Genomic DNA, 16970 nt, shown 5'->3' with positions numbered 1-16970 from the left:
ATGTTCTTGCCCTCTTGTCTAATCATGTCTTGCCAGGCCTCAACCCCAGATTACTTAGATTATGACCTTGTTCGCTCCCATTCCAGCGCTGTTTAGCAGAGCTGGAGGAAATCATGAAACTGCTAATTGGTCTAATACAAATGTGTTATCTAATCTCAACTGGGCCTTCACCACAGCAAAGCAAACACATTTCCCCTCAAGCCTCACACAGGCAGGGAGTGCCCTTCTTCAACCCTCAAAGCTGAGGATGACTCATAACTTCAGAAAAAAGTTGAGACCAATTGTTAATTGCTCTTTCTTCTCCCCCCCCCCCCCCAATTTTTCTCATCTTACATCATTCAGACATCTCTCACTCTATTTCATTCATTCTGATCTCAGATGAAATGGTGGCCCTTTTAGCCAAGGCAAATTCGTTCACGAGTAACCTTGAATCTGGACCCTTTCAATTTTTCTAGTCAAGCACATACCACTTTCATCTCTACTCTATAATTCATCTTGAGTCTCTTCCCATTCAATGGTTCCTTCCCTGCTAATCTCCACATTTCTCTTATCCTTAAAAAGATCTTAAGTTTTGTCCATTTAATACCTAACCCTCCTTCTCCTAAATTTTTCTCAGCTAAACTTGAAAAAGCCACTTATACTAAGTGCACCCACTTCTTTTCCTCTCTTCTAAATTGCAATTTGCCTTTAATCTTCAATCAAAACTTCCCTTTCCAAAGTTACTCAAATGATCTTTTAATTGTCTAATGACCTTTTCTCAATTGATTCTCCTAGGCCTCTTTTAATCATTTTATTCTGCCAGTCACTTCTCTCTAGATTTCTATGGGGCTGTTTTCTACCCAGTCCCCAACCTTTATGACCAGTATCCAGGTTGTCCATGGCATATTCGGTAATGATGTGTATCCCACAAGGCTGGCTGTTTCTTTTTTGTTCCATACTGTCCTGCTTGGTGACCTAGAAGCCAGGTGGCACAGTGGATACAAGTCCCAGGTCTGGAGTCAGGGAGACAGAGTTCAAATTGAATGTGACTCCACCTGTTTAACTTGGCTAAGTCACTTGTGAGCCTCGTTTTCTCAGCTGGAAAATGAGGACAACAGCACGCAGCTTCCTGGATTGTCGTGAGGATCAGAGGAGGTATCTGTAGCAGCAGCACAGGGCCTGGCACATTTGGCACTATATGAAATACTATTATCTCATCAGCTCTCAGGGATTCAATAAATCATCTCTTAGATGGTTCCCAGATGTATATATTTAGTCTGATTTCTCTGCTGAGCTAGTCACAAATCTCCAACAGCCTCTTGAAAATTTTGAAGTAGCATCCTCTAGCTTCTTAACATGTGTTCTAAATCGTCCTGTCTTCTAAACTCCCGTCAAGGGCACTACCATCCAAGGTACCCTGGCTCACAATCTGGTCTTCACTTCTTAGCCCACATACCCTTGCCAAATCTCGTGTTTAGCTTTCATAACATCTATTACCTCCAGGATCAAACAGAAGGCCTATTTGGCATTTGAGGCTTTTCATGAATCTTCTTGGCTTTCGTTTTATACCTTCCTCTCCCTTCCATTTATACTAGTCTAGCTGCTGACCTATTCTTACTAAATATACAAATTACTCCCATGCCTTTGTCCCCATCTCCCTCCCTGTAAGGATCTGCCCCCTTGCCTCTTGGCTTCCTCCAAGACTCAGCTCATATACCACCTTCTCGATGTTTTTTTTCTTCATCCCCTTTCGGCTTTTCTCCATCTATTCAGCCTGGCTTTTGTTCCTTGATTATATGTAGAAGTGACCTCCTTCATTCATATGCATACTCCTTTGAGGGCAGAAAGTCATATTTGAATTGTCAGCTCTTTTTAGCACATAGCCTGTCATATAGTAAGGACTTAATACTTGACTGACACTCATTGTGAAAAAACAAAAAAGTTCATATGAAAGAAAAAGGGGAAGTGTATCATGGACTAAAGCTCTCCAGTCTTTATAATCTTGGTTCTGCTGTCACTGGACATATGACAGATGAAATTCCAACATGAAAACTCAGCAGACATTATTTAAAAGTATTTTATTTAACTTTTTAATTTGAGGTAAAATACTTTTTTTCTTTCAACTTCCATAACAAAATACAGAGCTATCAGATACCCCTGGAAAAAAATATGTATATTATACATATATTTCTATAACATTACATCATATATATATAATATATATATGCAAATTTTTGAAGACTTTATAGAAAGTGGAACATCTAAAAGGCACTGCACAATGGAGTTAAGATTACTTACATTTTTATGTACATATACACACTTTATTCTGCTTAAGTGGATACACCTAACCAAGTCATCTTCTGTAAGTGAACATCTCATTCACAAATCCCTGCATCACAATTCTAATCAAAGAATATACCTAAAGGTCTCAAAACAATTTCATTTAGTAGCTTTCTTTTTTTTCAAAAAAGAAACTAAAACCAGAAGTTTTTTAAAACAACCAGATTAAAATGTTTTCTTTTTAAACCAAAAAGATAAAAATCAAAACAAACACCATGTAGGATCTGTAAGACAAAAAGTAAAGTTATTCTTGCTTATAAAAAGAACAAAACAAAACAAGAAAAGCCATAAAACATAATTATGGAATAAATAAAAAAATAAGGGATAACCAGCCACTGGACTCCACCTGCTGGGTGAGAAGTGAAACCTTGGCTATAGTTTTTCTTAATGCTTCTTAGGTTTTTCTTGGCCCACTGAAGACTAAACTAAGGTATGGTAATTCCCTGTGATAACAGGATGGAGATGAGGGTGGAGTGGGCCTTGGTAAAGTGTTTATATTTCACCCCTAACCCCCTTAAAATACAGTGAGCTATTTCATAAGGATAGATGCCGTTAAGTCTCTTCTCTACAGGTTTTTCCCCCTAAGGCTATAAAAGCCAACTGCTCACAAGAATATACTCTTGATTTGTTAATACAGGTGGATGTTGAAATGTCAACAGATTTAAACTTGTCAAAGTTCAAACATTTGGCACAATGGAATTTGGGAAAAAAAATAAAGTAACAAACAAACAGAAAACACCCTTGTTTTCATTTCTCCATCCTCCACCTGCTGCTGCTAGACATTGATGTCACTGTCCCTGGCTGGGAGGAGTCTGACTTATAACAGGTAGGGCTGAAGTGTTGCAAAGAGATTAGGAAAAAGAGGTTCAAAGTCCCCTCCAGTCCTAGCACCACAACCACCACCTTCCTGAGGACCACTTCTAACATCAGTGACGTCAGCATTGCCTGACAACCTGAGTAAAGCCCGTTTGGCTCTGAAAAAGGGACTATCCAAATCCCAGCACACAGTGCAATCAATAAACTAACAGGCGGAATGGTGATCATAGAAAACAGATTAAACACCAACAGGTTCATAAAGCCAAACAACAATTTTCATGGAGCTGAACATTTTTTTGAGTGTTTTTCAAGTGTGAAATAGTGAATTTTTGTTCAAACAGAAGCAGCATCTAGGAATTCTGGCACTTGGGTTCTAGGGGGTTAAAGATATGCATTATGGATTTTTTTTTTTTTTAAAAAAGGCCTCGAGTTATCTATTCCTGAGTTCATACCGACACCTGGTGGCCCTTTCTAAGGGATATGGATATGGGAAAGGGGGATGGCCAGACAGCCTCCTATATACCTAGAAGTAGCATTTTGCCCCCTCGCCCCAAGCATGTCTTCCAATTCAGAGGTAAGTCAAGGTGCTGAGAGAAGAAAAAAAACCCACAATAGGTACCAAAGGCAACCTACGGGATGTCATTGCCAAGAACAAAGGTCCCCTTGCAGCCTGGCCAGGGCCTCATTGATCAAGGCTCCTTCCTGAGGAGTGGGAAAGTTCAAGTCACTTACTACTGATTTTGATTCAGTTAACTGGGTGCATATAAAATCAGGATGGCTCACTGGAAGATGAATCAAGATGCTAACATTAATTCAAGCCATCCCTCTGGAAACTTTTAATCCAAATCACACCCACCTATTCCAACCCTTTTCTTGGCCTCTCATATCTGGTACTCTCCAATAAGTTTTTTTTTTTTTTAAAGAAAAAAAAAAAAACACTTTGAACACATCATCGTACTATATACAGCTGAGTTAGGGTGGGGTGGAGCTGAGCTTTTCCATGTTTCCCAGACCCTTATTTACCATCTTCTTTAACCATCTCTGCAATGCTGTCCCAAGTTGATCTAATTTCATAGTAGTGTAATTTTAGTTCATATATACCACTACTCAATTTTCTCTTCTAATCATCTGCTTTTCTATTCCTCTGGAGGAGCTTCTGAAAACATTCTTCAGTGTGTATGTGTGAAAACACACCTGTTAGCGGAATTTGGAATACAGGATGGGCTAAATCAATGCGGCCCAATGAGAACCAGAATTACTCCAGATAATGGGCACATGGCAAATATTTTAAGTTTATACTGGGACAGAAAATCTCTCTTATCATTACCAGGCCTTTTCTTTTATTCTGTCTTATATATTTCTTGCTATCTCTCCACCTCCTCTAGTTTCACCACACTTCTACTCACACCCACATCAACTTTCTGCATTTTATAAGATATTTCAGCTCTGTCCTTGCTTCCCACAATTCTGCTCACCACCCTGCTCCTTCCAAACCCAATAATACCAAAAAATTAGGATAAAGAGATAGAGCAGGGCTAAATCCTCACATGCTAACTGGCAAACCTAACTATATTCCAACATTCCTGGGTTATCTAAAAGGTTGTCTGTGCCCTTCTACAGGTTGTACCAACAGACCCGTGTTTTGTAAAGTGTATTAAGGCTTGACTTAAGAAAATATTAAGAGAACCAGACATGATAGAAAGACATTTTCAATAATGCTATCATACTTCTGGGTGAACTCACAATCATACTTCAAACTCTCCCAAACCACAACTAGAAAGGAAAAATTGGGGTAATTCTTGTCTTGTTTTTCATTTCTTAAAAGGTATCAGGCCACTTTTTCCTGCCCTCTTCTTTCTTCCCTGAAAGAGAGTTTACAACTCCTCATGGCTTCTTTTAATAGGTAGAGTAGGTGAAAAGTCCTAAAGAAACTAGCAGCCCTTCCAAAGGGCAGAGCTTCCAGACACATATAGCTGCTGCTGTTGCCTCTCTGCCCTGCTATAATCTGGCTTTTCTTTTCAGGGTTTCCTGAAAACTTTGTTTAAAAAAGAAAACAAATTCACACCTGACTCCCAAATAAGACTGTAAGATTTCTTGCCCTTCCCTTGAAATAATCAAAAATGGAAAAAAAAAGTTTTCCAGGCTAAATTAATGGTCTCATTGTTCCCACCCCTAACCCCCCTTTCCTGTTGTTTCCCTCAACATAAAAAGAGGAAAATTCATTAATGACTTTTCTATATAAATACAATAGAAAACCAAGTTGTCTGGGATCCCCAGCTATCACTAACATGACCAAAGTGTCTTGGTCTTTTGGGAGTTTTCTTGTCAAAAGTCCAAGCCTTACCAGGGGACAGAGGCTCCCTGCTCCCTCCCCTATTTAACCCTCCCCAACCCAACCCCCAACTTAGCTTTTCACATCCTGCTAATTTACAACAAAAAGGATACCCCTCCCCTACCCCAAAACATAAAAATACAAGAAGTCTATTCTCTAGAATGATCAAACCAGCTTAATTACCTCCCTCCCTCCCCACCCCACCCCTGCAACCTTGCTACATAAATACATGTATTCAATTATAGTATAAACAGCTCCCAATTAATTTCAATACTAAGCATCAGCAGCGGCTGCTGTGGCCACCCCCCTAGGTCCAGCAATGAGGGGTGGAGACCCAGAAAGATTCCAATGAATCTTGCTGCTCTCACTCAGCTCTCTGGCTTCCCTGTCACCATTCCATCTTCGTTTTAGCCGAAGCTTTGGGGGCATCAAGGCATCCTCTTTCTTTTCAGGGGCATTGGACTCAACTATTGCCAGGGCATCCTTACTAGATCTGTCCTCACTACCTTCATTCAACTCTGGGGTCTCTTCACCTGGGCTGCTGAGGGGAACCAAGGGCCAGGCTGGGGGTGCAGCAGGGCGTGCAAAAAAGGCACCCTCTTCATCTATGGTCCCACTGGGTACACAGCGCTCTTCCCGCTGTTCCTCTTTTTCTCTTAGTGGCTGCTCTTGGTTCTCAGGTTCTCTGTCTGCAGTTTGTTGTTCCACCTTGATCCTTGGAGGAGTGGGAGTGACAGTAACTGCTGAATCTTCACTGCTCTCTACTCTTTCCCGGTTCTTCCTCCCAGCAGGTGGTGGCTGGAGCTTAATGGGAAATTGGGCTGGTTCCTCTGGATGCATTTGGCACTGCAGGGGTGGAACCATGAGCCCAGGATAACGAGGAAAAGTCCGGGGACTTAGGTGGTAGTTTAAAACTGAGCAGGCTTGTGAATGCAAGTAGTGTTTCATTTCATCAGGATTAAAGGAGAAGCAACTGCTGCCAGTGAAGGGGCTTAGACCTGGGGAGGGGCTGTAGGAGAAGAGGGTTGGTGTAAGGGACAGAGCTGGTGAGATAGGGACATTGAGGACACTTCCACGACCTGGCAGTGGAGAAACAGCAAAAGGACTGTGGGGATCAGGGTATATTCCAGGCCTGGTGAAAAGAGGGAGCATGATGTCTGGCTTGCGCTTCTGATGGCTAATTCCTCCACTAGTGACTGAACTCCGGGAAGTCATGAGATCCACACTTCTACGCCACTCGGCAGAACTGTCCTCCAGCTCCGAAATCTCTGCCTTCCGTTCACTGCCATCACTTAAGGATTCAGGCCCAGAAGGAGCTAGGGAGCTTGCGGAGAATCGGCCTGGCTGCACGTCACTAGTGGGAGAATGGCTGTCCAGAGGGGGAAAGTGGAAACGGGAGGAGGCTGTTGGTACTGGAGGGGCACTCTGGGGTACTACACCTGGGAAAGGGAAAAACAAAGAAAAAGGAGGCTAGTCAATTAATTGCATCACTGTTTACTTATGATATATTATATATTTTTTAACAATAGGAAGATTCATAGTTGGGATTAAATGCCATAGAATCCCCCCCTTTTTTTTTACTACCAGGTAATTTTCTACTATTAGGCAATTCATTTTAGTTAAGTTGCAAAAAGTTTCTTGTCCACGACATATATTTCTCAAATGAAAAATCTGGCCCACAATTAAGGCTAAATTAGGGTTTTCTTATTGGTTCTTTTCACCCAAACCCAATGGAAAGTGAGAACTTGTCTGTAATTCTAGATAGATACAAAAGGTGTCTCTACATGTTCAAGCTTTGCACCCAGTTCTCTTATTTGTGGCTATTTCTACCAACAAGGGTCTGAAGAGGAGTGCTTTAAAGAACCACATACCTTTCAGTTCATATTTGGATGAGGTATTTGAATAAGACTACATTTTTGAGAGTATGCAAATGGAGACACCTGGAGGAAATGTGTTAAATTTCATAGTCAAGATCTGTTAAAGAACCTTAACTCATGAGTTCAGAGATACCATGTGAATTCAATAGTGATTCTATTGTGCATATTTTTGGTCTCTACAATTCTGATGATATAAAAATTACTCCTCTAGCAAGTTAAATGGCATTTTCTATTCCTAGGCATGCTCTACAGAGGATGCAAGAAGATCCAGCACATGCTCGATTTCCCAAGTTTGTCTGCAGCAAATGAGCTGTGAATGGAAAAACCAGCACAATGTTATTCACTTCCACCTTTTCCCACATCTTTTCCCACAACTAACTACATATCAACTTCTCAGCAAAATTTCCTAAGATAAAAACCAACAGTGAAGGAAAAAATTTGAGGATGGGTCAGCAGTTTTAAACTAAGGATTATTATAGTTCCTATCATCACTGAAACTCTACCACTCTAAAGCAAAATTAGGAAAAAAATAAGAAGAAATGTGGCAACTTGGAGAAAACAGTAAAGGGATAATTAACAAATGACAAAAAGAATCCAATTATACATGACAATAACTCACTTATATAAGTATTTTAATGTTTTTTTAAAAAAAGGATGACCTTATTCAACTGTATTAAATACTATAAACACTATCATTTTATAGATGAGAAAAAAGGAGTTTCAGAGACTTTAAGTAGTTAAGTTGCTCATCGTCACAAAGTTACTAAGTATCAGAGTTATGACTTAAGTTCAATAAAAGTATGGAAAGGTACCATCATTAACTAGCCATTCTATGATTCTGGTACCTGGTACCTGGTACCATGGATAATAACTGCAAACCACGTAGAATCACATAGGTATCCGTCATTAACCAAAAGGCAACACAGCTCCTGCATGACACAGCCACCAAACTTTATTCCTTCAACAAATAATAGCCTCCTAATTGGCCTCTTGTCATCCAATCCCTCTTCTCTTCAATCTATCCTCCACACAGACCAAATTAACCTTTCTAAAGCACAGATCTCATCAAGTTGTTCCCCTGCTTGAAAGCCCCAGTATCAACCCAGTGTCACTAAAAAAAACAAGCTCCTCAAATAGCACTTCAATCCCCTAACAATTTGGCTCCTGTCCCTTATACTACACATTCCAACCAAACTAAATTATGAATTGTAAAATATTCAATATTCTACCTCCAACTTCAGTGTCTGCAATGCCCTCCTTTTTCTTTTCTCTACCTCCTAGAATTTAGCTTTCTTTAAGATTCAGTTCAGGTGCTACCTTACCTTATATTTACTGATCTGTATATAGGCAAGGTTTTCCAGTAGAATATAAATTCCTTGATAGCAGTTTTCATACTTATCACTATGTTTGCAGTATAAATTTTTTTCCCCTCCCGAACTTGTCTGTGTAAGAACTTGGATCCAAGTAGGAAACTTATGGCATGGAAATAATGCCCCTAACTGATAACTTCTCAAGGGTAGAGACCATCTTTTATATGCTATTTCCCCTTTACATGCCTTAAAATACCTAATTTGGTGCTTAGCATTTAGAATGAGGTGCCTAAATTTAGAAGGTATTTAAATATTTTCTCATGAATTTTTTTTTATTAAAGTGGGGTTAAATATCAATGGTTTTCTACTTTTTAAGGTATATGACCATCTCATACTCAATTTAATCATTTCTCTAGCATCCTGCTCAGCAGTTAACTCAAAAAAGGTTCTAGCCTGTTTTAATAACTTCTAAAATACTAAAAAAAATCTGTCAGGCAGGACAGATGACTTTACTTAAATAGCGCTTACATCCATATGGCTAACTCTAACAATTCTTCATATGAGGACTATAGCTAGAAAGGTAAAGAACTGGAGGATTAAGTACTCAAGTTTGGTATAGAGGAAGATACTAAAAGATGCTAAGGAGGATCTTGATTATCATCATAAATATTCTGAGCTCAATACTCCAGGATTTCTCTTCCTTTAGGAAGTTGAGACCATAGAGATCTTAGAGAATTCTAAGACTAACAAGCTAAAACGCACTTTAAAAAACATAAATCCGAGTCTCAGTTTAATAGAGATGAACAAATTAAGGTTTAGCAGAGTGCTCGGAACATAGGTAGTTAATAAATGTTTATTAATTGACAAAGTTTTGCTTTCAGCCAACAATTCAATAAACACTCATCGTACAGAGCAATGTCTTAGGTAGAGGTTTGTGTCAGAGCAGACTATAAAAACCAAATTTCCTGATTCCTAGTTAGATATTCTTTGTAAGCTTCCTTCTAACTTTGGAAAAGACAATCATAAAATCTAACTGACTCTTAAAAAACAATTTATGGGATATAGGTAAGAGCAATTCTTAAACAAAACTCTACTTGTGCATAGAATATTGTGTACAGGATAGCTTTCCATGCCCATATTCAGCCCCCTGAAGTAATCAGGCATTACATCTAAAAATTTTGAGTAGTTTCATGATTTACCTATGACTTTTTGGTTAAGATTTGAAAGGGTTTGTATTAGTGGGAAAACTTCATATAATTCAATACAGGTAGTTAGATAGCTCTTTTTTACTTCCACTAGTCTACTGGTTGGGGGGGGGGGGGGGGCGCGCGGAGGGGAGAGATTCCCGGAAGGAGAGATTATTATTATAGTTCCCTTCTCAGACCTGGAAAAATGCAGGTTACCTCTAAGCCACTGGATGAATTCCCTATTGCCTTATGGGGAGTCCAATGCATGATACAGATTATTTCTTGTATGCTGGCTTCAAAATAGAAGGTGGTTTCAAACAGTTTTGTCAGTGAAGTTTTGAGGGAAATGGAGATTTGGGAAGAGATTGACTTTGAGGTTACTGGTGATTCTTTGTCCAGTGAGATCCAATCCCTTTCCCCACCCAAACCAGGTGCATAAGGGAGGGGCTAGAGTGAGAAATAGAGGAAACAAGATTCCAGTGGCCAAAACAGGTTTGATTTCCTAACGCCTCTCCCCCAGGCATAAGGAAAGAAAACAGGTTGTAATTAGAGAGATGCATTCCAATACCAACTTTTTTTTTTAAATGCATGCCCCAGGGACAGGAGGGAGTGGCTAGCAAAAGGGAGATGGAACAGTAATGATAGCAGCGTCAGGCTAAAACTGCCCTAACTTGTTGTGTGTAGTAATTACAGATCTGCAATGGATCTTGGCATTCTATTCTCTTTCAGCCACTCCCCGGTTCCAATTTTTCAGTTCCAGTACAAACTTTACTCTGGGAAGTTCTATTACCTTCATAATCAAGATCAGCTTTCTTTCCCACTGCCACCCAAAGCAACCAAGTTGGAAGTTGATGGAATGGCCAGAAACTGTTTAATTGCAATTTAATTTGTGGGGTAGTGGTGCTATTTTCATCTTTGCGGAGGGGTAAAAAGCCTTTCAGTTTTCAACTCCTGGGTCTGCCAGATCTACAGAGGAATAAGGCCTCTAAGTTGTGCCAAGCCAGGTCTCCATAGACAGTTGTTACCTGGGTTGCTCTTAAGGGAAACTCTACCAAAGACTTTATGTACCCTGGGGGCCCAGGGGGAAGAGAAGGCAAGGAACCCAAACAGCTCAGGCTGCCCAGCTTTTACTCTTCTATTCCCCGCCTCTCCTCCCTCCCCCCCCCCCCCCCCACTCCTCCATCAAAGACTCTGCTTTTCACTGCAAACATGATTGAGGCCACTGTGGTTTTGACTGTATTCACTTGATAAGGTAAGTTGGTAGTTTCATAGAAAATCGGAAGTGTTTATAAAGACTCTAGTTGCTATTAGGGAGTTAAACACGTTCTAGAGTCTGCACTTAAAAAAAAAATCAATAGAGTTAGAAATCATTTTCTTTAGAGAACATATAATATCTCTAAGAAACCCAGTACTTAAAAAAATCATAAGAAAAGTGAATTATCTAAAAAAAAAGAAAAAAGCAGCCTCTGGCCAATTATATCAATATTCAATATTATTAACAATAACAGCTGTGGAGAAAATATATTTTTAAAAGTGTGTTGGGTTGTGTCTATTGGGAAAAAAAAAGTTACCAAAACCTTAAAAAAGAAATTTCCAAAGAAACTATTATGAAGAACAGCAAGGAAGTCCTAAGTTTTTCCCTTAGAAGTGCTAGTATTAAACTTAAGATTTCATTTCAGTTCTCATTCTTTTCTCCATTGAAAGAACTGGTGCTTACCATTGGGCCGAATGTTGATGAATGGATAGTTGGGCATCACCAGCTTGTTGAAGTTAAATTTGTAAGTAAACCTTTTGCCTTTTGTTTTATGAAGGATCCTCTTGTTGTAATAGTATCTATCAAAAAACAAATATGCATATTAATGCATCTTCCAGATCCCTCAAGCTTATGCTAAATTTTTTTTTTAATAATCAAAAGAAAGGGCTGTGTTATTTCAAAAGGGGGTACGGATGGGAAGGGCAGCAAGCAAAAGAATCTTTGTCCTTCGACTCTACCCTTACCTCAACCACCTTTCCTCATCTCCCCAGCCACAGCTCTAAACCCAGTTTCCTTCCTGTTCCCACTTCAGTCAGAAGGCTACGTTATACATATACTATATCTTTTTGTCTGCCTAGCCCAGGTGAGAGCAGACAACTAACCTGCAGCACAGACACTCACAGTGTGGCAAGTTGGGAGGCCTAGGCTTATAACATAGGGAATGGAATGCAGGGTTGTTTTATGGTGACAGATCAAACAATGGTATATCCTGATCTGGAAAACAGCAGCCAGCTTGGGCAGCCTCAACCTCAGAGATTCAAAGGATCTATAGAGCTCAGACAAAGCTGGCGGATAAACATGTGGGTTCAGGGTCAACAAAGGTGAAGGACTAGAGCACTTTAAGAGTGACTGGTACCTTCAGACACTTAAACGGTACTAGACAAGTCATAAATTGCCCTTTAAACCCTGAGGGATAAAAGAGAGCTGAAACTGAGAGTGACAAGGGTAAAATGAATAAGGAGGAAGTTCACACAAATCAACCTCTGGACTTCTTGGAAGGTCACAATTAAATAACCTATGGACTGACAACTCCAAATAAATATGTTGTTTATGGATAGTTGTCAATCACAGTATAAGATAACCAAATCAGCCCTCATTAGGCTCCTTTTGAGAGGTCAGGAAGAAGAGAAATAACAGATAGGCACAAAACCAAACACCCTATAAGTAATCCCCAGGATTATAAATGAACTCCAATCCTTATTTCACCACACCCTCTCGCCCACTGAGAATTGGTTGCCTGTCAGGATCCAGTGCCAACAGAGTTGGAATCTCCTCCTACAGATACCCACAGATATGCTTTCTCCTCCTGTACCTTCACTACTTACAATCAGGTGCTCTTCTGCTCCCACTCTGAAGTCATGAAGGAATTTATCTAGCCAACTGTCATCTACTATTCCTCAAGATGCCTAGTCTCCCAAATTGTCTGATTGCCTCCTAACCTAAAGCTTCACAGGTACAGGACATTTTCCCTCTCTTACCTGAGGGCCCGGCTCAGCTTGTCATAGTTCATCTGTGGTTTGCACTTTCTTCGGCCCCAGAGGCGGGCCACTTCATCTGGGTCCTTGATGACAAACTCTCCATACTCTCCCTGCTGCCAGGCAATGACATGGCGGAATTCTTCTTTCTGAAGTAGCTCCAAGATGAAATGCCATAACTGGATCTGCCGGGAGCCCGGGGATGACTCCGTTTTGTAGGCCCAGTCAGGGAACTGGTAGCCTTAAGATCAGAGGGAAAGAAAAGGATAAGACTAAAGAAGTTGAGAGCTATTTAAAAATACCAGCACCTCTACCCACTTTACATTCCACAGATCAGGATGCTAGAGTGCTGAGCAAACATACCTTAAACACCTTTTCAGACAACTGGGACTAGTCCATTAGGGAATAAGAAGGGACAAAAAAGTTACATGTCTTTATTGCAATCACGATTCCTGGAAAAACTGTCAGCAAAGCTCAGGTGTCTTACTTACCTATCCTTTCTATGTTTCTAAACCCTATACCTACATTATGTGAGGGCATTTAAGTTCTGAAGAGATTAAAGGGAAATGGAATGAATATACCAGAAATAATGGGACATTTTCTAAAAAAAGAAAGTTATCCACCCTTGTCTCAAGATACTAACAGTGGAATTGTGGCTCTAAGAGGAAAAAGTTTCTACAGTCTAGGACAAGGGTGTGGTGAACAGACATGTTAAATACACATCCATAGGAAACAAGCCTACAACTGTCCTAGCAGCAACCACCAGCCAAGAGGCTGTCAGTCACGGTTTGGCACTTGGTGTGGACAGAGCCCAAGTGGAGAAAACGGGAAACCACCAAGTGACATTCCCAATATACTAGAAAAGGCTCACCTCCACCTCCTTCTGGCTTTTCCACAATGCTGCAGCCCGCTTTCATTTTCTCCCTCCTGCTGACTGTTAAAAGAGACACAAGCCACAATTACTTTAAGAAGCTATTATCTTGCCTAGGTTTATTTGTATAGTCTTTTTCCAACTCTCCTTTTCCCCATCTTTCCTGTTCCCAGCATTAGCGAGTCTTCTTCCTCCAAACTTGTCACCTCCACACTGTTAATCCCCAAGTCGACAAATGATGGTCCCTAGGTCATCAGCTTCAAGAGCCATAATTATCTCTCACCTGACTTTAAACCACAAAGTGTAAACACTGTCTTTAATATTTGCTTTCTTCCTCCTGACCGGCCCTTCAAAAGTAGAAAGGGAAGGCTAGAGTGAGACGGGTCCAAAAAGGCAGCCAAAACAAGTCAAACAGTTTGTCTTCTATTACTAGACAGATCCAGATGCCAAGATACACAAGCCTGAGCTCACCAGATGTACCAGTTTAAGGAAAGGAAAAAAAATCCAAACCCTTCTTATTCCCACTCAAGAATGCACATCTGATTTTGATTTCTTCAGTTGGATTATGTGAGCATGGGGAAGGAGAACTTCTAGCCAGAAACAACCCCCTCCCACCTCGGAAAAAATACCCCGGGATACAGGAAGTAAACACACCACATGTACAGTCACTTAGCACCAGGGAATTGGGGGGGGGGGGGACCGCGAAGATATATACATAGCAAAATTTGGAGATGAGCTATAAAGTAGTTCTACAGTTTCTCCCTTTAGTATGAAGGGAAAAAAAGGATATTTCCCAGCATCTACTCCCCAACATTAAATATGAGGCCGAATTCATTCGAGTCCTCAAGGAAATTTCCCTTCACTTAGTTTTAAGTACCATTCCTCCCTTGAACCCTCTGCAAGAAAGGAGAGAACTTCGGGAGATGGAGGCAGATGATCCATTCCTTACAGTTCCATAAGTAGAGGTTAACGCCGTCACCAATCCCAGCACACTCATCAATCAATAAACCGCACCGGCAGAAACCTAGTGGAAGTATAGGTGTCTCGATGCCTGGGGGTGGGGTGAGGGGATTGGGTGTGGAAATCCTAGTCTTATACGTTTTCAGAAGATTTTCCAAACCAAACTTTCATTTTGTTTCCTCCGCCCATTTAAAAACTTCTAGAATCGCTACGAAAGATTATAACAGCCAGGAGGATATAGGTCAGAAACAGGACTTACTTTTAAACATTTTCCAGTAGCAAAACCTCCGCCCCCCAATCTCGATATCGAGTGTGGGAAAAAGTAATTTTTCCAGCCTTCCAGCAAGCTTCCCGGCACAACTCTCAACTCCCTCAAATTCCCCTTTAGCTCATCTCAAGATCCTTTAAATGGCCGAGATATCTCCTTCGACTATCCCCAGAGCCGCGACCATGATTCCCCGATGACTTGTCCAGGAAGTCCCCTTACCTGACAACCCAATTCCTCCTCCTCATTCCAACGCATACCTACAGCAACTAACTGCTGGGACTTCCCTCCCCAACTTCCAAACTTGTCTTCGCAGCCCTTCGAAGCTTGGGCCATCCCGTTCCCAGCTGGCGGTCCACAGCTTGCTGGGCCCCCTGGGTGGGGGCTGACAGGACCGCGCCACTCCCCTCCCCTCCCCCCGACCCCCGGCTTCCGAGCAGCTTCCTCTGCAGGACTGAGCGCAGACTCCAACCCCCGCCACAAATCGTGGCGGCCCCGCTGCGTTCCCGGGCCCGTGGGCTCCGCACCACCCCCGGGGCTCCCGAGCCCGCGCAGGATGAGGCCCTGCTGCTCCGGGGGGGCGGCCTCGGCTCCGGTCCGAGGGCGGCAGGCACAGAGGAAGGCACCGGCCCGGCGGGTGGCGGGGAGAGCGTCTTAATATCGGGGAAGAGCCGGCACGGCGGAACCCGGGAAGCAAAGACTGCGAGGGGGCAGGGCCCCCAATCCCGGGGTCGGACTCACCACACTCCTCCGCGGTCCGTCTCGGTCCCGTCTCCTCGGCGGCGTCTCCGGCTCCTCCTCATCCACCCCAGCAGGAAGTGACCTTCTCGGAGGATTCGTCACTTCCGTCCCCTAGTCGGGAAAGCAGGGAGGAGGCAGTTTGGAAAGCAAAGGCAAGCCCCTCCCATATTCCTGCACAGCCTCTCGCCACAATCCCCTTCCCCGCCTCCCCCAGCCTCCTTCTTCCTCACTTAACCTCCGCCCCGTCTCGCTTTCCTTTCTCTTCTCCGCAGACAGCGACTTCCGCCCACACTCCGCCTCTTCCTCGCCGCCCAGCCCTGTGCTTCCGCCCCAGTCCGGGAGGCGGTGCGTCATGATGCGGGGGCACGCTACGTACGCCTTAAGGGCTGGCGAGACTAGAGGCAGACATCGGGAGGGGCGGGAGGCTGGAGGAGCTTCGGCGGGGCTCCCTGGGCCGTGACGTAGCCCTCGGGGAGGGGTCTTTTTGCCATGCCCACGCGTGCCGAGCCTGTGCGTGTGCGAGCTAGTGTACGGGGGCGGGGGTGGGGCGTGAAGGGGAAAGGGAAGGGGGCGGTGCCTTCGAAATCTTGGAAGAGGAAAGGGTCTCGAGGAAGTAGGGAGGAGGAATCTAGATTCTCACACAAGAAAATAAACGCCCAGATTTCACAGGCCTCCAGATCCCTGGAAAGACCCCCAGATCATACAGATCTCCAGACGCCTGGAAAGAAACAAGTTCTTCCCCCTCATTCCCGCCAGACCCTTCCTCAGTGCCAGACAGGGACTCCCCTCGATCCCCAGCAGCACTTAGACGAGAAGGAAACATGGCCTCTCGCCACCTTTCACTTCTGCCATCGGTTTAGTCAGAAAATAATTTGCACTGCCCAGGTGTAATTGGAAATCGTGTTTCCTTTCTTAACCCAATCTGGAGCACCATCTCTTTTCTCTTTCCATTTTCCCTTTCTAAACGGCCTAAGAATGGAGAGCCGTAGGCTTGTCTTTTAAAGGACTCTAAGTTTGGTTGTTGCAATCAGGAAGCAAACTTACCTTTGTTAGTTTCTACTTTCAAACAAAGAAACAAAAAACCAAAACTTCATTATAGAGGTTCGAAAGTCTTGAACTAAGTTGAGGTGTGCACTCTTTTCCAAGTCCCACAATGAGCGATGTGTTTAGTATGTTCGTCGTGTCGAGTTGCTTTCCTATAGAATGTAAGTCTATTAACAGCATTAATAAGCCCCCAATAGAGATAAAAGAAAATAAAAAACACAGTCCTTGACCTCAAGGTC

The 16970-nt window shown here is 42.5% G+C and overlaps 1 protein-coding gene across 1 annotated transcript; it reads right to left on the bottom strand.

The window, feature by feature from the left end:
- Positions 1–2040: 2040 nt before the first annotated feature.
- On the bottom strand, positions 2041–15975 carry ETV3 (ETS variant transcription factor 3). Its single transcript, XM_051993733.1, has 5 exons — positions 15688–15975; positions 13722–13784; positions 12854–13091; positions 11559–11674; positions 2041–6906 (listed from the first exon to the last, which is right to left on the bottom strand). The coding sequence occupies exons 2-5, from the start codon at positions 13765–13767 to the stop codon at positions 5741–5743; spliced, it is 1566 nt and encodes a 521-aa protein (XP_051849693.1). The 5' UTR covers positions 13768–13784; positions 15688–15975; the 3' UTR covers positions 2041–5740.
- Positions 15976–16970: the final 995 nt, after the last annotated feature.

Source organism: Antechinus flavipes, chromosome 4 (assembly GCF_016432865.1).
Source record: "Antechinus flavipes isolate AdamAnt ecotype Samford, QLD, Australia chromosome 4, AdamAnt_v2, whole genome shotgun sequence".
Taxonomy (NCBI): domain Eukaryota; kingdom Metazoa; phylum Chordata; class Mammalia; order Dasyuromorphia; family Dasyuridae; genus Antechinus; species Antechinus flavipes.
Note: the sequence above shows the minus strand (reverse complement) of the source record. Positions and strands in the feature narration are given on the sequence as shown.

Bases quoted from the DNA above. Each gene is read 5' to 3' on its own strand.
- ETV3 (XM_051993733.1), bottom strand. From the start codon at position 13,767: ATGAAAGCGGGCTGCAGCATTGTGGAAAAGCCAGAAGGAGGTGGAG. The intron at 13,092-13,721 runs GTGAGCCTTTTC...TCTGATCTTAAG, and splicing joins AAAGCCAGAAGGAGGTGGAG to GCTACCAGTTCCCTGACTGG. The intron at 6,907-11,558 runs GTAAGCACCAGT...TCCCTTTCCCAG, and splicing joins CATCAACATTCGGCCCAATG to GTGTAGTACCCCAGAGTGCC.